The sequence below is a fragment of the Rhinatrema bivittatum genome, chromosome 8 (assembly GCF_901001135.1).
Source record: "Rhinatrema bivittatum chromosome 8, aRhiBiv1.1, whole genome shotgun sequence".
Taxonomy (NCBI): Eukaryota; Metazoa; Chordata; class Amphibia; order Gymnophiona; family Rhinatrematidae; genus Rhinatrema; species Rhinatrema bivittatum.
Window position 1 is genome coordinate 157329077 of NC_042622.1, and position 17267 is coordinate 157346343.

The 17267-nt window shown below is 45.1% G+C and overlaps 1 protein-coding gene across 2 annotated transcripts in view; it reads left to right on the plus strand.

The window, feature by feature from the left end:
- The first annotated feature begins 43 nt into the window (after positions 1-43).
- ANAPC2 (anaphase promoting complex subunit 2) overlaps positions 44-17267 on the plus strand; it is a 137740-nt gene continuing 120516 nt past the window's right edge. The window contains exons 1-3 of one of the 2 annotated variants that reach the window (XR_003858357.1): positions 44-493; positions 3039-3652; positions 6344-6476. Coding sequence is in view for 1 of the 2 variants with exons in the window: in XM_029614053.1 (XP_029469913.1) it covers positions 392-493; positions 3039-3652; positions 6344-6476 (849 nt within the window). In the remaining variant the exon portion in view is untranslated. The remainder of the gene's footprint in view (positions 494-3038; positions 3653-6343; positions 6477-17267) is intronic. The other variant, XM_029614053.1, reaches the window with a different exon arrangement.

Here is a 17267-nt window from a genome sequence, read left to right on the forward strand (position 1 = left end):
ATGTCGTTTGCGGCGAAAACGTTGCTAGGCGTTCTCGGTAGTCATAGTAACATTTTTACGTCTGGGAGCTGTACGTCGCGGCACATACGTTTTTTAAATGCGTCGTTCGTACTTGTGGGGATGTCATTCCTATGTGACACCGACAACAGTTTGAAGAAAAGCGGTAACGGGGGGCTGTTGTATTCTTGTGTTTGAACAGCTCAGGGACGGAAACACCTTCAGGGGGCAAGAGACAGAAAATACCAGGTTTCCAGCGTTCGGTCAGTTTTGTCTCCCTCCTTGGGTCTCATTATTGGGGGGTCGGATGCATCCATACACATATCCTGGTATTGCTGACAACTGATTCTTGGTCACACAAGTGGCTCGGCCTGTGATATTGCTGCGCAGGAGAATGGCGGCAAGCAGTAGTATGAGCCCGACGAGACTGGCTGAGCTGTCTGCAGCCTGGAACACCCTGAGCCTTGGACTCGTCCCTGCTGTGGCACTGGGGCTGGTAAGTGATACGGTAGCTGTACAAGTCATGGCAATAGTATTTTATTTTTGTTTCGTTTCTTCTCCCCTTCCCACCCATATGATTGGGCTCGCCAGCCTAATAAAAGGCCAGGAGAGAAGCTTCCTCAGGGTGGTCCTGCATTGTTTGGTTCCTGAGCACATCAGCTAAGCCCTGCTATTTCCCTGACCTGAACTTTGGGGCCCATGCAATACAGCGCGCCCAGCTTGCCATGCGGTTGGACCCGTGTTTTGGTCGTGCTAGAATACGTCTCAATGTATTAATGGGATCAGCGCGTCCAAACCTGCTAATAGCACACATCACATGTAAATGCCATATTGATGAGGCTATTAACTAGTACACTCGATGTAAGAAATCAACATGCGTCTGATGTGCACGTTTTAACCCTCAGAAATTAATGCCATCCCTGGAGCTGGTGTTAAGTCTTGAGGCACCCCAAGCCATCAACAGAAAAGTCGAAAATACTCCTTTTTTTTTTGTGGTTCTTCCAACTTAATATCATCGCTATACTAAGTAGGAGAAACCACAGAAAGCAGCAACATGAAAAACAAAGTCTTGATGGCAGTCAGGTTAGGAAAACAGACGCTCAATTTACCAGCATCTGTTTTCCTAACTCATGGTTGTGTGCAGGCTCAGAAAATGGATGCTGGTTAATTGAGCGTCTGTTTTCCTAACCTGTGGCTGTGTGCATAGCCATGTCTCCTGGGCACCTGATGCCAAGGCCAAACTAGGGACGCACAATTTCTCCTAGTGCATCCTTTTCAAAACAGCTGTTTATTTGCATATCGCATCCTGTGCCCAGGAGAGGTGGATGGGCACGCGTTAGGAAAATGGACACCCAGTTTGGATGCTAATTTTAAGCGCGCACATATTGCATCGGCCTGTTTGTTCGTAGCACTTTGCAGTTTCCAAGCACAGAGCTGGCTTAGTATTATTGGAATGTTAGTGTTCTTGTTGATTGTGTAGAAATGAAACCTGCAGGTTTCTTGTATGCAGCTGTTTTGAGACTTCCAGTTCATTTTTGCCAAGGTTATGGGCAATCAAAGATTCACATTTGATGTTCAGGAAATTTATTTTTCGGGCTCATTGTCTCCAAAAGGTTTCGAGCATATTTTGATAGGAATGAATTTCATCCATATGTTGTGAATGATCTCAGTTTCTCACATTTTCTGTTATTGTTCTTCCTGATACTTGCAGTGTATCAAAGAATACCTCCTCCTGGAGTTAATTAAGATGTAATATATTTAGGGAACATATCAAGGTGTGCTTTGAAATTCTTTTTTCAGTTCAAAGCTTTTTTTATTGAAAAAAATAATAAAAATAACAAGTGCCAGTTACATCAAGAGGTTTTAGCATATTAAGGAAAGTAGCCATTATACAACATTAAACCAATGCCTCCTCAATAATGGAAAGGAATATTAGTTGCAAGTCATAAAAAAAGAGTAAAATCAGAAGAGTCTTCCATAAAAATAAGTAAAATGCAGATTAGAATTGAAAATAGTGGTCAAAATGTCACCACATAGTAAGCCAAGTCAATACTCTATGATATCGAACTGCCACAACATTTTCATATTGATAAAACAAACAGGCTGTATTCCACCAAAAGTGTACATTAAGGTCGGACACCATTTTCCAAGTGTATAAAACCAATTTAATAGCTACAGTTATTAGAAAATCCAATAATTAGTCTTGTGGATGAGGCAATTCTGGCTGTATAGCCAAAGATTTAAGAACGAATTTTATAGGATATGGGAGAAATCAAAGTCAGCATTAGTGTAATCTTATCCCACACTTCAGACAAAAAAACATTAGTCGATTTACAATGAAATAAAAGATGAGAGAGCGTTGCTTTTGTCATACCCCCAAGTCCAATAGTTATGGCTTGATGAAAAACCAGCCTTATGCAATGAACATGGTGTCCAAATTGTATGATGGGCTAGAAAAGGAAATTATTTTTAATCAGGCCAGTATTACCCAATGGAATTCTTTAAGAACATAAGTAGTGCCATGCTGGGTCAGACCAAAGGTCCATCGAACCCAGTATTCTGTTTCTGATTGTGGCCAATCCAGTTCATTAGGAAGTACCTAGAAGATCCCAAATAGTAGATCCATTTCCCAGTTGCTCACTCCCAAGGATAAGATGATTGTTTATTAATTTTTCTTCCTGGAACTTGTCCAAACTTCTTTTAAATCCCACTTTACTAAATGTCTTAATCTCCGGTAACTAATACCACAGCTTAATTGTCTATTGAGTGAAAAAATACTTTCTCCAATTTGTTTTAGATCTGCTAGTTCCATGGAGTGTACCCTAATCCTCGTACTATCTGAAAGAGTAAATAATCATTCTGTATTTACCTGTTCTACCTCACGCATGATTCTATAAATTTCTGTCATATTTCCTCTTGGTCTCCGCATCTCTTGGTTTAAAAGGATCTTCTGTCCCTCTTGTTTTAGCATTTCCCTGCAGTTATTGTTTCTTGTCTGGTCTCCCTTGTTTAGTGTCAAATGTGGTTTGTTGTTTCTCCAGCCAGCACCTCAAGATGAATCTGCAGAGAAGTTCCAAGAAGGGGAGATGAAAAGTGCTTTGGAAGTGTTGCAGCGCTATGACTTGCATTTTGTCATAGAAGAATGGTTCACAGAGGTGTTACAGACAGATCTCCAGGGAAACATCGCCCCTGAGTTTTGGAACTGTATCACACAGTATGAAAACACAGTGGACGAGCAGCAATGCACCTTGTTGCTACTGGATGCTTTCTGCCTGCTTAAGTGTCGATTGGATCCTTATCTGAACAGTCTGAACATCTTGGAGAGGTGGACAGCTGTGGGCCTGCTTCTAGGGTCTGGATCCCAAAGCCTTCGAGAGAAAGTTTATACTATGTTTAAAGCTATCCTTTTCTTCTCTACTACAAAGACCTTTCAAGACATGATCCAGCAATTTTACTGCCGCTCCTTTAAGATCTACATGAGGCAGAGACGGAAACGGGAGGATGCTGTGGCCGAGGGCATGAATGAAAATGAATGGGAGAGTGATGTAGAGGATGGGGTGACTGAGGAATCGGTGTGTGCTGGTTGTGATAGTAGTAAGGGGCAGTGCTGGTGCCAGAAAGCCATGGAACAATTTCAGCAACTGAGTGAAATCCTGTAAGTATGCAGGCTGTGTTACAAGGGCCAGGGATTACCTGACAACCTTTCACACAACAAAAGGGAAAATCATTATGAATATATATAAAATTTTTCAGTTTTCTCTGAGTTCGTAAAGTTGAACTGCCATATTATCTGAATGGAACAAGCTGTTGCAAAGTTGTTGATGATATAGTTTATTTTTCTACAAACTGTAGCATGATCAACCATGTCACAGTTTGTGCCCTTTTGAGTTTCATGTTGTAGTTTTATTATTTTTATTACTGAAATATGATTTGATAGCTATATGGGAAAAGAGTTTGAATGTAATGTTAAGTGTTCTTCAGTGAAGCACTGTGCAAGCTGTTTATATTGCCAAGAGCAGTCTGATATGCATTCTCTTTTGGAAAGCAGTAAAGAAAAGCAGCTTTAAGAATGTAAAAGAGAATGCAGTATTTCTTAGTGTCCAGTCAGATGAATCCAGAACTTGTGGGTTATGCACCTCTACCAGTAGATGGAGACAGAGCAAACTGACGTCACAATATGAATACCCCTGCAGTGACATCAGCCTGCTAATATTCTGTCTCCAGCAGATGGTGGACATGCATCTCCCTACTGGGGATTGTTTCAATTTGAAAAAAAAGAGAAGGAAAATAAATGTGGCCCGCTCTCCTGCGGTGATACCAAATGGTCCCGCCCTCAGTTGAGAATTCTTGAGGTTATTTCCGTGGTCTCTCGGATGAGTGCCTTGATCCGGTAGCTGGTTTTCAGCCGGCTTGAACTTAGCTGTTTAAGCAGCTGAAAGGCAGTGGGTGCAGGAAGCTGAGCATGGCGGTGACAGTATATGCTCTCTCCCCCTGCAGCTGGAGACCGTCTCTGTACTCAGCCAGGTAGGACTGAGCTCAAGTAAGTTTAAAAAAAAAAAAAAATACATGCAGAGACTGAGTGTGTTTTGGTGTAGGGCTTCCTCCCTCTCCCGGTCTCCGTGCTCAGCAGGCCTTTCTAACGTTCATCCCGCTATGTGGGAGGTTGAGGTACGTGGGCAGCCTGGCCCATTGAGAAACCTTGGTAAGCTAGGTCCTGTTCTGAGGCTTTTTCGCTGCGCACCGCATGGCAGCGTTTTGTGCGCCTTCTATAGGCTGCTTTCTACAGGATTGTCAGTTAGGTGTGTGCGTCCAGTTTTTGGACGCTTAGTCAGGCCTCATTTTGTGTGTCCAAGTTAAGTGGCGCCATTAGTGGCAACATGATTACCTGTGTGCACAATTTGAGTGTTGCTGTAAGCTTAAGTTTTTTTGTGGCACCTATCCTGGGGACGCCTAGCTATTAGGCTGACAGTGCGCTGAGTAGCGACAGAAGGCGTGTATCCAGCTGTATTTTTATTAAAGTGTCCAAAAATCTAGGCATCCAAAAAATTAGGCCTCCTAATAGCTAGGCGTCCCCAGGATAGGTGCCACAAAAAAACTTAAGCTTACAGCAACACTCAAATTGTGCACACAGGTAATCATGTTGCCACTTAACTTAATCCTGTAGAAAGCAGCCTATAGAAGGCGCACAAAACGCCGCCATGCAGTGTGCAGCGAAAAAGCCTCAGAACAGGACCTAGCTTACCAAGGTTTCTCAATTTTCCTTTATCAGGTAAGTAGTAATTTCTTCATATATATGTGTATTTTTATATTTATTTATTTATTTATTTATTTATTGACATTTGATGTTCCACTTTTACCACAGATGATCTCAAAGCGGATTACAACAGAATTAAATTAATACTATTGTAATTATTTTAACAGACAATAATGATAACTCATCTGTATCTTTAGAGGCAGATTCATAGATAGTTTCTTTATTGTTGCCCTAGAAATAGGAATATCTCTATGGTAATTAGGTTGTTGGACAGGACGTTTCTGTCAGGAATGCTTAGCTTAAAAGCCATGCTTTTAGCTTTTTTTCTGAAGCTGAGGTAGCTGGACTACAAACACTGAAGCATGTTCCAGATCCTTGATGCATAACATCTGAAGGCTCAAAGTCTGGTCCAGGATAGTCTGGCAGAGGTTAGAGGCAGGGTGGAAAGAAGAGGTATTTGGGAGGATCTAAACTCTCTAATGGGGGCAGAGGGGATAAGAATAGTAGTAATGCGTACAACATGTATTGAGAGCACTATCCTTAGCGGGTCCAATATTATGGAATACAATGCCACTCGAAATAAGATTGATGAAAGATTTAAAACTCTTCAAAAAAAAGTTTGAAAACTTGGCTCTTCAAAAAAGCTTTTCTCAATGAGTAAGAACACCTACTCATAGCTGAAAGTCACTTAAAAGCGTAATTGCTTTCTTTACTATTTTTATCATAATTAAGTATTAATTTAAGAGAGACAGTATAAAACGTATATGATTATCCAATGAAACATATAAATGGAAGTTCCAATCCACTTTCCATATAGATTAGATTTTTGAAACATGAAACCGAAAATTGATTGGCACCTCCTAGATAAATGTACAAACCAAACTTATATACGTGCCTAATTGTAAACCGTTGTGATGGTGTATTACTAAACGACGGTATAGAAAAGGTTTTAAATAAATAAATATTGGCTGATATTTGTATATTGTAAGAGTAATGATATCTCATATGTTTTTCTTTATTCATATATGGTGATTAATGATACTCCCTTGGTCCAAACCTTTTGCCTGCTCTTTATTCCCTCCCTCCTCCAAGGCACAGGTTGGACCTGCTGGAGAGAGTCAGCTCTGATGCAGTCACCATAATCCTGCATAAAATGATTGAGGAAAGAATGGAGAGGAGGTGCCGAGGGGAGTATGAACGCTCCTTCCTAAGTGAATTCCAGCAGGTAAGCCTGGCATAAGAATATAAGAAGTTGCCATACTGGGTCAGACCAAGGGTCCATCAAGCCCAGCATCCTGTTTCCAACAGTGGCCAATCCAGGTTACAAGTACCTGGCAAGTAACCAAACATTAAGTAGATCACATGCTACTAATGCCAGTAACAGCAGTGGCTATTCCCTAAATCAACTATATTAATAGCAGTTAATGGACTTCTCCAGAAACTTATCCAAACCTTTTTTAAACCCATCTACACTAACTGCCCTAACTACATCCTCTGGCAACAAATTCCAGAGCTTAATTGTGCGTTGAGTGAAAATGAATTTTCTCCAGTTAGTTTAAATTTGCTATTTGCTAACTTCATGGAGTGTTCCCTAGTCCTTCTTTTTTCTGAAAGAGTAAATAACCAAGTCACATTTACCCGTTCTCGACCTCTCATGATTTTATAGACCTCAGTCGTCTCTTCTCCAAGCTGAACAGCCCTAACCTCTTTAGCCTTCCCTCATAGGGGGGAGCTGTTCCATCCCCTTTATCATTTTGGTTGCCTTTCTCTGTACCTTCTCCAGTGCAACTATATCTTCTTTGAGATGTGGCGACCAGAATTGTACACAGAATTCAAGGTGCAGTCTCACCATGGAGTGTTTCAGAGGCATTATGACATTTTTCTGTTTTATTCACCATTCTCTTCTTGAGAATTGCATGGCAGCCAGCTGTACAGGGCCAAGTAATACAAGCCATGCTCAGCAGGTTTCTCTCTACATATTCACTAGAGGTTGTGGTATTTTCCACTGCTGTTTTTGGAATTCAGTTTTGGCCAGCCTGTTGGATTAGTGGCAGTGTTGCACATTGCTTTTTGAAAGAACAATGTTCAATTCCTAGGCTTGGCTTCTGCTTCCTGGGCCAAACAGGGATGAAAATGCTGCAGAGGCAGCCTTTCTTACAGGCCGATTCAGTAAAGTCCGCGGGAGAGCGGACGAACGCCCGCTCTCCCGGCGCGCGCCTCGGCCACTCGCCAGTGCGTGCGATTCAGTATTTAAATTAGGTGGTGCGGTAGAAACAGGCAAAAGGAGGCACTAGGGACATTAGCGTGTCCATAGCGCCTCCTTTTAGCCTGGAGCGGTGGCTGTCAGCGGGTTTGACAGCCGACGCACAATTTTCCCGGCGTCGGTTCTCGAGTCCGCTGATAGCCATGGGCTTGGAAACTGGACGCTGGCAAAATTGAGCGTCTGGTTTTCGGCCCAACAGCCGCCTGCCCATTTAAAATTTTTTTTTTTTTAACTTGTTTTACTCTTCGGGACTGCTTTGGGTAGGCGCTAATTTCTTAAAGTAAAATGTGCGGCTTGGCTGCACATTTTACTTACTGTATCGCTCGGGCATACCTAATAGGGCCATCAACATGCATGAATAAGGGGTAAGGGAAAACGCGCGTCCAAAGGCAGGTTAACAGTGCGCTCCGTCGGAGTGCACTCTACTCTATCAGCCTGTTAGTTATTGGGTGGAGGAAGTCTCAACCATTGCTTAATGGTGACACTTGCTAGGTGGATTTAGCTTCTACATCTGCCTGGTTCCAGAAAGAGGCACAGTCTGTGGACCCTGGCTAAGGGTCATCACCTATCACTTCAGTGGCTGGGAGAAGAACTGGGAAAAATGATCATTAAGTCATTTAATCAGTTATTGATCCACATTGAGACAACACCTTCTATTCCATGACTTTCTTTTTAGTTTACTGAAGAGTCTTTTTGTGAGGAAAGTTTGTCATTTTTCCTAGTGAAGAAAGGTGAATAGTGGAATGCCCCAAGGATCTGTTTTGGGACCAGTTCTGTTCAACTTACTCATTAATCATCTAGAAGGGAGAAAAATGAGTGAATTGATCAGCTTTGCAGATGACGCAAAAATATTCATGGTAGGTAAAACACAGGCAGATTGTGAGGAACTACAGAAGGACCTAATGAAACTGGGGAACTGTGCATCTAAATGGTAGATGAAATGTAATGTGGACAAATGCAAAGTGATGCACATGGGGAATAATAACCCTAATTTTAGATACAAGATGATGAGTTCCACATTAGGAGTAACCACTCAGAAGAAGGACTTAGGAGACATTGTTGATTTACTTATTTATTTTAACCATCTTATATTCCTCAATTGCTATATTTTTCAACACTTTTTACAGTAAAAACATACATAATATGTACAGTATGTTGAAATCTTCAGGTCAGTGTGTGGTGGTGGCCAAAAAATACTCCTGAGGGAAACCTGCGCACAAATTTAGCATACTTAATATTGGTCAAAATAATACAATATACATCCGTTTTTGAGTAATTTAAAATGTAATATAAAAAGGTTATTCCCTGTACTTACCCGGATCAGTCCAGGCTCCTGGGTGTTGCCTCCCCTCCAGCAGATCTGATGGAGACAGAGAAGTTTTTGACTGACACTGCCAATTTAAAGTGCCACTGCAGGTGGCACTTTAAATTGAGGTGCCACCTGCAGTCCATAAAATTTCTCTATCTCCAGCAGTTGGTGGAGGTGCAAAATCCTGCAGTCGGTCCTGGTGGGACCATCCACCCTGGTACGAAGGCATCTGAGCAGGGGGTCGGTGACCTTGGAACTCACTCCTTACAGCTGCCAGGGTTGATATCGGGGAGCCTGGTTCACTCACCCTGCAGGGGAGAGTCAGGAGCCTGTAGCTGATACAAAAAAAAAAAGTTCACACTGTCGGCAGAGCCGCACTGAGTAGAGCCATGAGGGGTATTCTTGAGGTAGGCTTGCCCCGACTTTGGGGTTTCACTCTTCAGGCAGTTATTTTTCTACTTCTCTGCTGTTCCGGTGCTCTTCTCCCCTTGGGGAGGCTCTCCTTGGAGCTGTACCCTTCGAAGGATCTGTTCCCGCTGAGTGTGGGAATGGAGGACATCTTAGCTGCGTTCACGTGGCCTGTGGAGGAGGAAGGGAATTTCCCTCCTTCAATGTTGCCACATCCTGAGGCCTCCGGGACTTTTGTTGCTCATGCTTTTCAAGGCCAGAAAATCAGTCAGACACCGCGACAGGAAGGGGAATCCCTCCCGTGCTGCCAAGATTTCAAGGGTCCACAGAAGGTGGGCACTTCGGCCCCTGTAAGGTCCGGAGCCCCTGATACTGTTGGGGCCTCACGAATTGGTCACTCCTTGAGGTCCCTCTCGTCTCCGCTTGCTTTGCCGCAAGGTAACACACAGGCTTCGGGCCCTTCTGGGGCAGTTGCCATGGGAGTTGACCAGGATCCCGATGGAGGGGGCCAGGATCCTGGACAGGCGCAGACTGATCCCCAGTGATCGACAGGGATGACCCCAGGGTAGTATGTTTATTTCAAAGAGAGGAGCTGGCCCTTCTGATTCCAGCAGTTCTGGAGGGCCCCCCCCCCCCCCCCCCCCCCCCCCCCCCCATACAACGAGGCCATGGGTGCTGGATCCAGTGATGTTGGGCCTCAGGGGCCCAACTAAGACCTTTCCTTTTCACATGTCAGTTACCTTCCAGGAGTGAGATACTCCAGATGCCGGACTGAAGGTTAGCAGGGCCATGGACAAACTTTAACCATTCCCTGAGGGAGGCGCTTGACCTTCTCAGGATTCCGAAGGTGGATGCTGCCGTGTCTGCTGTTATCAAGAAGACGACCATTCCTTTGACGGGTACTCCGGCGCTCAAGGATCTTCAGGATAGAAAGCTGGAAGTTTCACCTCAAGAAGATTTTTGAGGTCTCCGCCCTTGGGGCTTAGGCCACTATGTGCAGCAGTTTTATGTTACAGGCAGGCCTTATCTGGGTACAGCAGCTCCATGTCGGATGTGGAGGTCCTCCAGGCGGAGTGGCTGGAGGCTGTAGTCTCCTACAGGACTGATGCATTATATGACCTGTTAAGGACCTCGGCAAGAACCATGATTTCTGCTGTTTCAGCTGGTAGGCTCCTCTGGTTGAGGAATTGGGCGGAGGATATTTCCTCCAAGGCGCAGCTGGGTTCTTTGCCCTTTTAAGGGCAAGTTACTATTTGGTAAGGAGTTGGAGGACATGATCAAATCTTTGGGGGAGAATAAAGTTCACAGATTGCTTGAGGACAAGCCAAAAGCAAGATCTGCTGTTCCCCCTCTGTCATGATTTCGTGGAAATTGCAGGTTTCGGGCATCCAGGTCTTCCAGTTCTTCTTCCAGACAACCATCGAGCAAGCAGCAGTCATGGGGTCACCCTTTTCGTGGCCGCCGGCCAGGCCAGGATGGCTCCACCCAGGGCCTGGGCAGTGCAAAGTCTTCCCAATGAGGCAAGGCCAGTCCACTCCTCTGTTCTGCTAATAGGGGGCCGGCTGGCTCTTTTTTTACGAGGAGTGGGCTAAGATTACCTCTGACCAGTGGGTCTTGGACATAAGTCAAGGCTCTACTTTAGAGTTTGCTCGGCCTCTCAGGGACTGGTTTCTTGTCTCCCCGTGCTCTTATTGGCAAAAGAAATTAGCGGTGCAAGCCACCGTCAGTCGCCTCAGAGAGTTGGGGGCCATTGTGTCAGTGTCTCCTGTGGAAGAAGGAACAGGTAGATATTCCATCTACTTCATAGTGCTGAAGAAGGAAGGCACCTTCTGGCCCTTCCTCGATTTGAACAAGGTGAACAGAGCACTTCAGGTACTTTGATTTCGCTTGGAGACCTTTCGGTCGGTAATTGCAGCTAGCCTCCCTGGATTTGATGGAGGCTTACTGCACATTGGAATTTGGCCCGAGCACGAAAGATTCCTCTGGTTTATGATCCTCGGGGAACATTTCCAGTTCTGCACCCTGCCTTTCGGCCTTGTGATGGCGCCCAGGACTTTTATCAAGGTGATGATAGTGGTAGTGGCTGCCCTTTCTTGATTTAGAAGGAGGGGGTTCTGGTGCACCCTTACCTGGATGATTGGCTGATTCGGGCGAAGTCAGAGTCCCTTTGTCGGGGAAGCGGTGGATCAGGTCCTTTACCTTCTGTGCTCCCTAGCAGCTCGATCCAGTAAAGTCCGTGGGAGAGCGGACTAACGCCCGCTCTCCCGGCGCGCGCACCGGCCCCTCGCCGGTGCGCGCGATCCAGTATTTAAATTAGGTGACGCGGTGCAAACGAGGAAAAAGAGGCGCTAGGGACACTAGCGCGTCCCTAGCGCCTCCTTTTGGCCTGGAGCGGCGGCTGTCAGCGGGTTGACAGCCGACGCTCAATTTTGCCGGCGTCGGTTCTCGAGCCCGCTGACAGCCACGGGCTCGGAAACCGGACGCCGGCAAAATTGAGCGTCCGGTTTTCGGCCCGACAGCCGCGGGCCGAATTCAAAATTTTTTTTTTTTTTTTTTACTTTTTTTTTACTTTTGGGGACCTCCAACTTAATATCGCTATGATATTAAGTCGGAGGGTGCACAGAAAAGCAGTTTTTACTGCTTTTCTGTGCACTTCCCTGGCGCCGGAAGAAATTAGCGCCGACCTTTGGGCGGCGCTAATTTCTTAGAGTAAAATGTGCGGCTTGGCTGCACATTTTACTTACTGGATCGCTCAGGAATACCTAATAGGGCCATCAACATGCATTTGCATGTTGAGGGCGCTATTAGGTGCCGCGGGTGGGCCGCGTGTTTTCCTCCCCTTACTGAATAAGGGGTAAGGGAAAACACGCGTCCAGAGCAGGGTGACAGTGCGCTCCGACGGAGCACACTTTACTGGATCGAGCTGTAGGGTAGGTAGTCAACTTTGCCAAGAGTCACTTGGTTCCCTCCCAGACCCTGGAGTTTTTGGGAGCCTATTTCGACAAGGTTGGGCAAGGTTTTCCTCACCGAGGAACAGATGCTCAGATTCATTTCCTCTTATCCAGGAGCATGCCCAGGGTCTGGGATTACCTGCATGCTCTCGGGTCGATGGTTTCTACTCTGGAGTTGGTCCCATGGGTGGCTAAGGAATAAGGGTTATTCAGATGTAGTAATCGCTACTCTCTTGCAGTCCAGAAAAACCTCTACGTCCCTGGCATATGTCAGGGTGTGGGGTGTTTTTGAATCTTGGTGTGTGGATCACGAAATAGACCCTATCCGTGCCTCTATGCCTGATGACTTAGCCTTTTTGCAAGATGGTCTGGTTAAAGGTTTATCCTTTAATTCCCTGAGGGTTCAGGTAGCGGCTCTCAGTTGTCTTCGAGGTAGAGTGCGTGGCATTCGCTTGTCGGCTCATCTGGACATTGGGCGCTTCCTTCGGGGGGGGCAAAGCATTTACGTCCTCCCATCCGGAATCCATGTCCTTCCTAGAGTCTCAATCTGATTTTGGGGGCCATGTATACATCACCTTTTGAGCCTCTAAAGCTTGCTACACTGAAGGATCTTACTTTGAAAGTGGTTTTTCTGGTCGCTATTTCCTCAGCTTGGAGGGTGTCTGAGCTTCAGGCCTTATCCTGTAGGGAGCCCTTCTTGAGGATCATTGATACTGGAGCATCCTTGAACTGTCCCCTCCTTTCTGCCTAAGGTGGTATCCTCTTTTAATTTGAATCAGTCCGTGGAACTCCCTTCCTTTCCAGCTTCGGATCCTTCCACTTCTCACTCTAGAGATTTACGGCGCTTGGACGTGAAGCAGGCACTTTTGCGCTACTTGGAGGTTACCAACAGTTTCCGCCTGTCTGATCCTCTTTTTGTGCTGTGGAGTGGCCCCAGAAGGGGACATAAGGCTTCTAGGGCCTCTGTTGCTCGGTGGTTGAAGGAGGCTATCAGCTCTGCATACATCGCTCACAGTTGGCCAGAGCCTTTGGGACTTCATGCTCATTCTACCCAGTCGCAAGCGGCCTCCTGGGCAGAGTGCCAACAAATTTCACCACAGGAGATCTGTAGGGCAGCTAATTGGAAGTCTTTGCACATGTTTGCCAGACATTACTGTCTAGATGTCCAGGCTCCAGAAGCAGGGGGTTTTGGTGCCCGTGTGCTACGAGCGGGACTCTTTGGGTCCCCATCCAGTGTAGGGAAGCTTTGATACATCCCAGGAGTCTGGACTGATCCGGGTACGTACAGGGAAAGGAAAACTGGTTCTTACCTACTAATTTTCTTTCCTCTGTATCAGTCCAGAGTCCTGCCCATTTTGGGTTAGGGGAATTGGAGAGACCGCTCGATCAGTGTTTTTTGGCTTCAGGTTCTTGTGCCACGCAGGCATGTTATGTTGGCAAGGGTTCCTTTTTGATTTCCAAGGTTTCTTCTCCCCTCTGCTTGTTTGCGGAGTATTGTACATAGTTAGTGTAGTTATGATTTCTTATTCATCTGGCTTGGGTACAGTTCAATACTGATGGACAGCAGGTGGCACCTCAACTTAAATGGCAGTGTCAGTCAAAAAGTCTGTGTCTCCATCTGATCTGCTGGAGGGGACGCAAAACCCAGGAATCTGGACTGATCCTTGGTACTACAAAAAAGAAAATTAGCAGGTAAGAACAAATTTTCCTTTACTCAAAGATGCAGTTTTTAAAAATATTTTAAGCAGATGTCTCCTAAAAGTGCACTATAGGAGTGTCCCTTCCACCCTCTCTCACTACTCCCATGGCAGGCTCTAATGCCTTGTTCTCCACTTTCTTCACCCTCTGCCCTCTACTTCCAGAGCCTCTCACACAGGCTCTCCCTGTCCCACTCTCACTCACCACTTCAGGAGGATGCCAGGTCCAGTCTCTTCTGGTGGCTGTCTCGTTCCAATTTTGAGAAAAGGATGGACCTAGAGGTGCTGGACTGGATGGTAGTGACCATGGATGCCAGCCTTAGGTTGGGGGCGATTTGTCAAGGAAAAATGGCCCAAGGTCAGTAATCACCAAAAGAGGCATCCTGGTCAATCAACTGGTTGGAGATGAGACCAGTTCGCAAAGCCATTCTAGACTTTCTTCTGCTCATTCAGAGATGTACAGTTGAGTATTCTCGGACAATGTGATGAAGGATCACCTTGCTGGTGGCTGAAAGGAATCAGTAAGTTTTTGCTTGGGACATTGTCTTTTTTTTAAAAGTATTGGGGCAAAGTTAACTGTTTGAGAATATTATTTAGTGTGTTTGTGTGTTTATGCTTTTAATAGTCAGTAAGGCAACTAGTAAGCAGTAGGTAGTGTGTTTATTTTTAAAAGTCTGTAAGGCAGCTAGTAAGCAGAGCTTTCGGATAACAGAAAGACTAGGGGGCACTCCATGAAGTTAGCATGTGGCACATTTAAAAATAATCAGAGAAAGTTCTTTTTCACTCAACGCACAATTAAACTCTGGAATTTTTTGCCAGAAGATGTGGTTAGTGCAGTTAGTATAGCTGTGTTTAAAAAAGGATTGGATAAGTTCTTGGAGGAGAAGTCCATTACCTGCTATTAAACAAGTTGACTTAGAAAATAGCCACTGCTATTACTAGCAACGGTAACATGGAATAGAGTTAGTTTTTGGGTACTTGCCAGGTTCTTATGGCCTGGATTGGCCACTGTTGGAAACAGGATGCTGGGCTTGATGGACCCTTGGTCTGACCCAGTATGGCATGTTCTTATGTATTTAAAAAAAAAAAAAAGTAGCCAGAAGCTAGAAATAAGCGAGGAGCAGTGTATACCTAAGTAAAAAAGTTGAAAAGTTCAGTTCAGTTACTCACCTTGGAAAGGTGTTGAGGTAATGTGATTTGGTTTGATTAGGTACCAACATTTGTTAATCAAGAGAGCAGTGAATCACTCTGGCTGACTAACTGAAGTTAGACTGTTTGTATTTCCCACCCACCCCTAGCTCATCCTTTAATTTATAGGCAGGTGCCACTTTCACAAAAAAAAAACAAACCAAAAACACAACAGAGTTTGATCAGTCCCTTGTAGGCCACTACCAGACATATAGTGAATTCACTAATACATTTAAAGGATGTTAATTACACACATTCCTACTCCTATAGCAACCTAAAACTTAACTAGGAACTGAACAAATTTGAGATGAAGGCAAGAGGGGGGCTTCCCAGTCTTTTGCATCGAGTGTCACATGTATGACTTTTTACCCACTGGTGAGAAGTTGTACATGTGCATGTGATGCAAAGAGCTCCTGGCTCTCAGAGAACGAGTCCGATCTCTGGAGGCCAGAGTGGCAGACCTCGAGGAGCTGAGGCAGACAGAGAGGTATATAGATGAGATCTTCAGGGACATAGTAGCCAAGTCCCAACTTCAGACTGGCAGCCCTGGTGCTGCCTTGGAGGAAGAAGGTCTCATGATTGGAGAGCATCAACCTGATGCAGCAGGAAAGGATCCTGTAGCAAGGACCTGCTCTCCAGGTGATGCATTCTCATTTCGCACCGAGGATATCTCCCCAAGGCCTACTGCCCAGGAGGGAAGGGTTAGGTCGGCCATCATAGTTGGTGATTCGATTATTAGGAATGTAGATAGCTGGGTGGCTGGTGGGCATGAGGATCGCCTGGTAACATGCCTACCTGGTGCGAAGGTGGCGGACCTCACGCGTCACCTAGATAGGATTTTAGACAGTGCTGGGGAGGAGACGGCTGTCATGGTACATGTGGGCACCAACTACATAGGAAAATGTGGGAGGGAAGTTCTGGAAGCCAAATTTAGGCTCTTAGGTAGAAAGCTTAAATCCAGAACCTCCAGGGTAGCATTCTCTGAAATGCTCCCTGTTTCACGCGCAGGTCACAAGAGGCAGGCAGAGCTCCGGAGTCTCAATGCGTGGATGAGACGATTGTGCAAGGAAGAGGGATTCAGTTTTGTTAGGAACTGGTGAACCTTTTGGGGAAGGGGGAGTCTCTTCCGAAGGGATGGGCTCCACCTTAACCAGGGTGGAACCAGACTGCTGGCGCTAACCTTTAAAAAGGAGATAGAGCAGCTTTTAAACTAGAACAAAGGGGAAAGCCGACAGTCTCTCAGCAGCGCATGGTTCGGAGAGAGGGATCATCAAAGGATACTAATGATGCATTAGAATTAGGGCATCCCAACAGTGATGTTCCAATAATAAGAAAAGTAGTCCAAGTGCCTGTAACTAAAAACTCACCTGAGCTAAAAAATTATAACTTATCCTTATCAATTAAAAAGCAGAATGAAAATTCAAACAAAAAACAAACTTTGAAATGTTTGTATGCTAATGCCAGAAGTTTAAGAAGTAAGATGGGAGAATTAGAATGTTAGCAGTGAATGATGACACAGACTTAAATGACATCTCAGAGACATGGTGGAAGGAGGAAAACCAATGGGACAGTGCTATACCGGGGTACAAATTATATCGCAATGCAGAGAGGAGCACCTGGGAGGCGGTGTGGCGCTTTATATCCAGGATGGTATAGAGTCCAAAAGGATAAACATCCTGCATGAGACTAAATGCAAAATTGAATCTTTATGGGTGGAAATCCCTTGTGTGTCGGGGAAGACTATAGTGCTAGGAGTATACTTCCGTCCACCTGGTCAAGATGGTGAGATGGACAGTGAAATGCTAAGAGAAATTAGGGAAGCTAACCAAATTGGTAGTGCAGTAATAATGGGAGACTTCAATTACCCCAATATTGACTGAGTAAATGTATCATCGGGACACACTATAGAGATAAAGTTCCTGGATGGAATAAATGATAGCTTTTTGGACAATTGGTTCAGTAACCAATGAGAGAGGGAGCAATTTTAGATCTAATTCTCAGTGGAGCACAGGATTTGGTGAGAGAGGTAACGGTGGTGTGGCCGCTTGGCAATAGTGATCATAATATGATCAAATTTGAATTAATGACTGGAAGAGGAAATGCAAATCCACGGCTCTCGTGCTAAACTTTCAAAAGGGAAACTTTGATAAAATGAGAAAAATTGTAGAAAAAAAACTGAAAGGAGCAGCTACAAAAATAA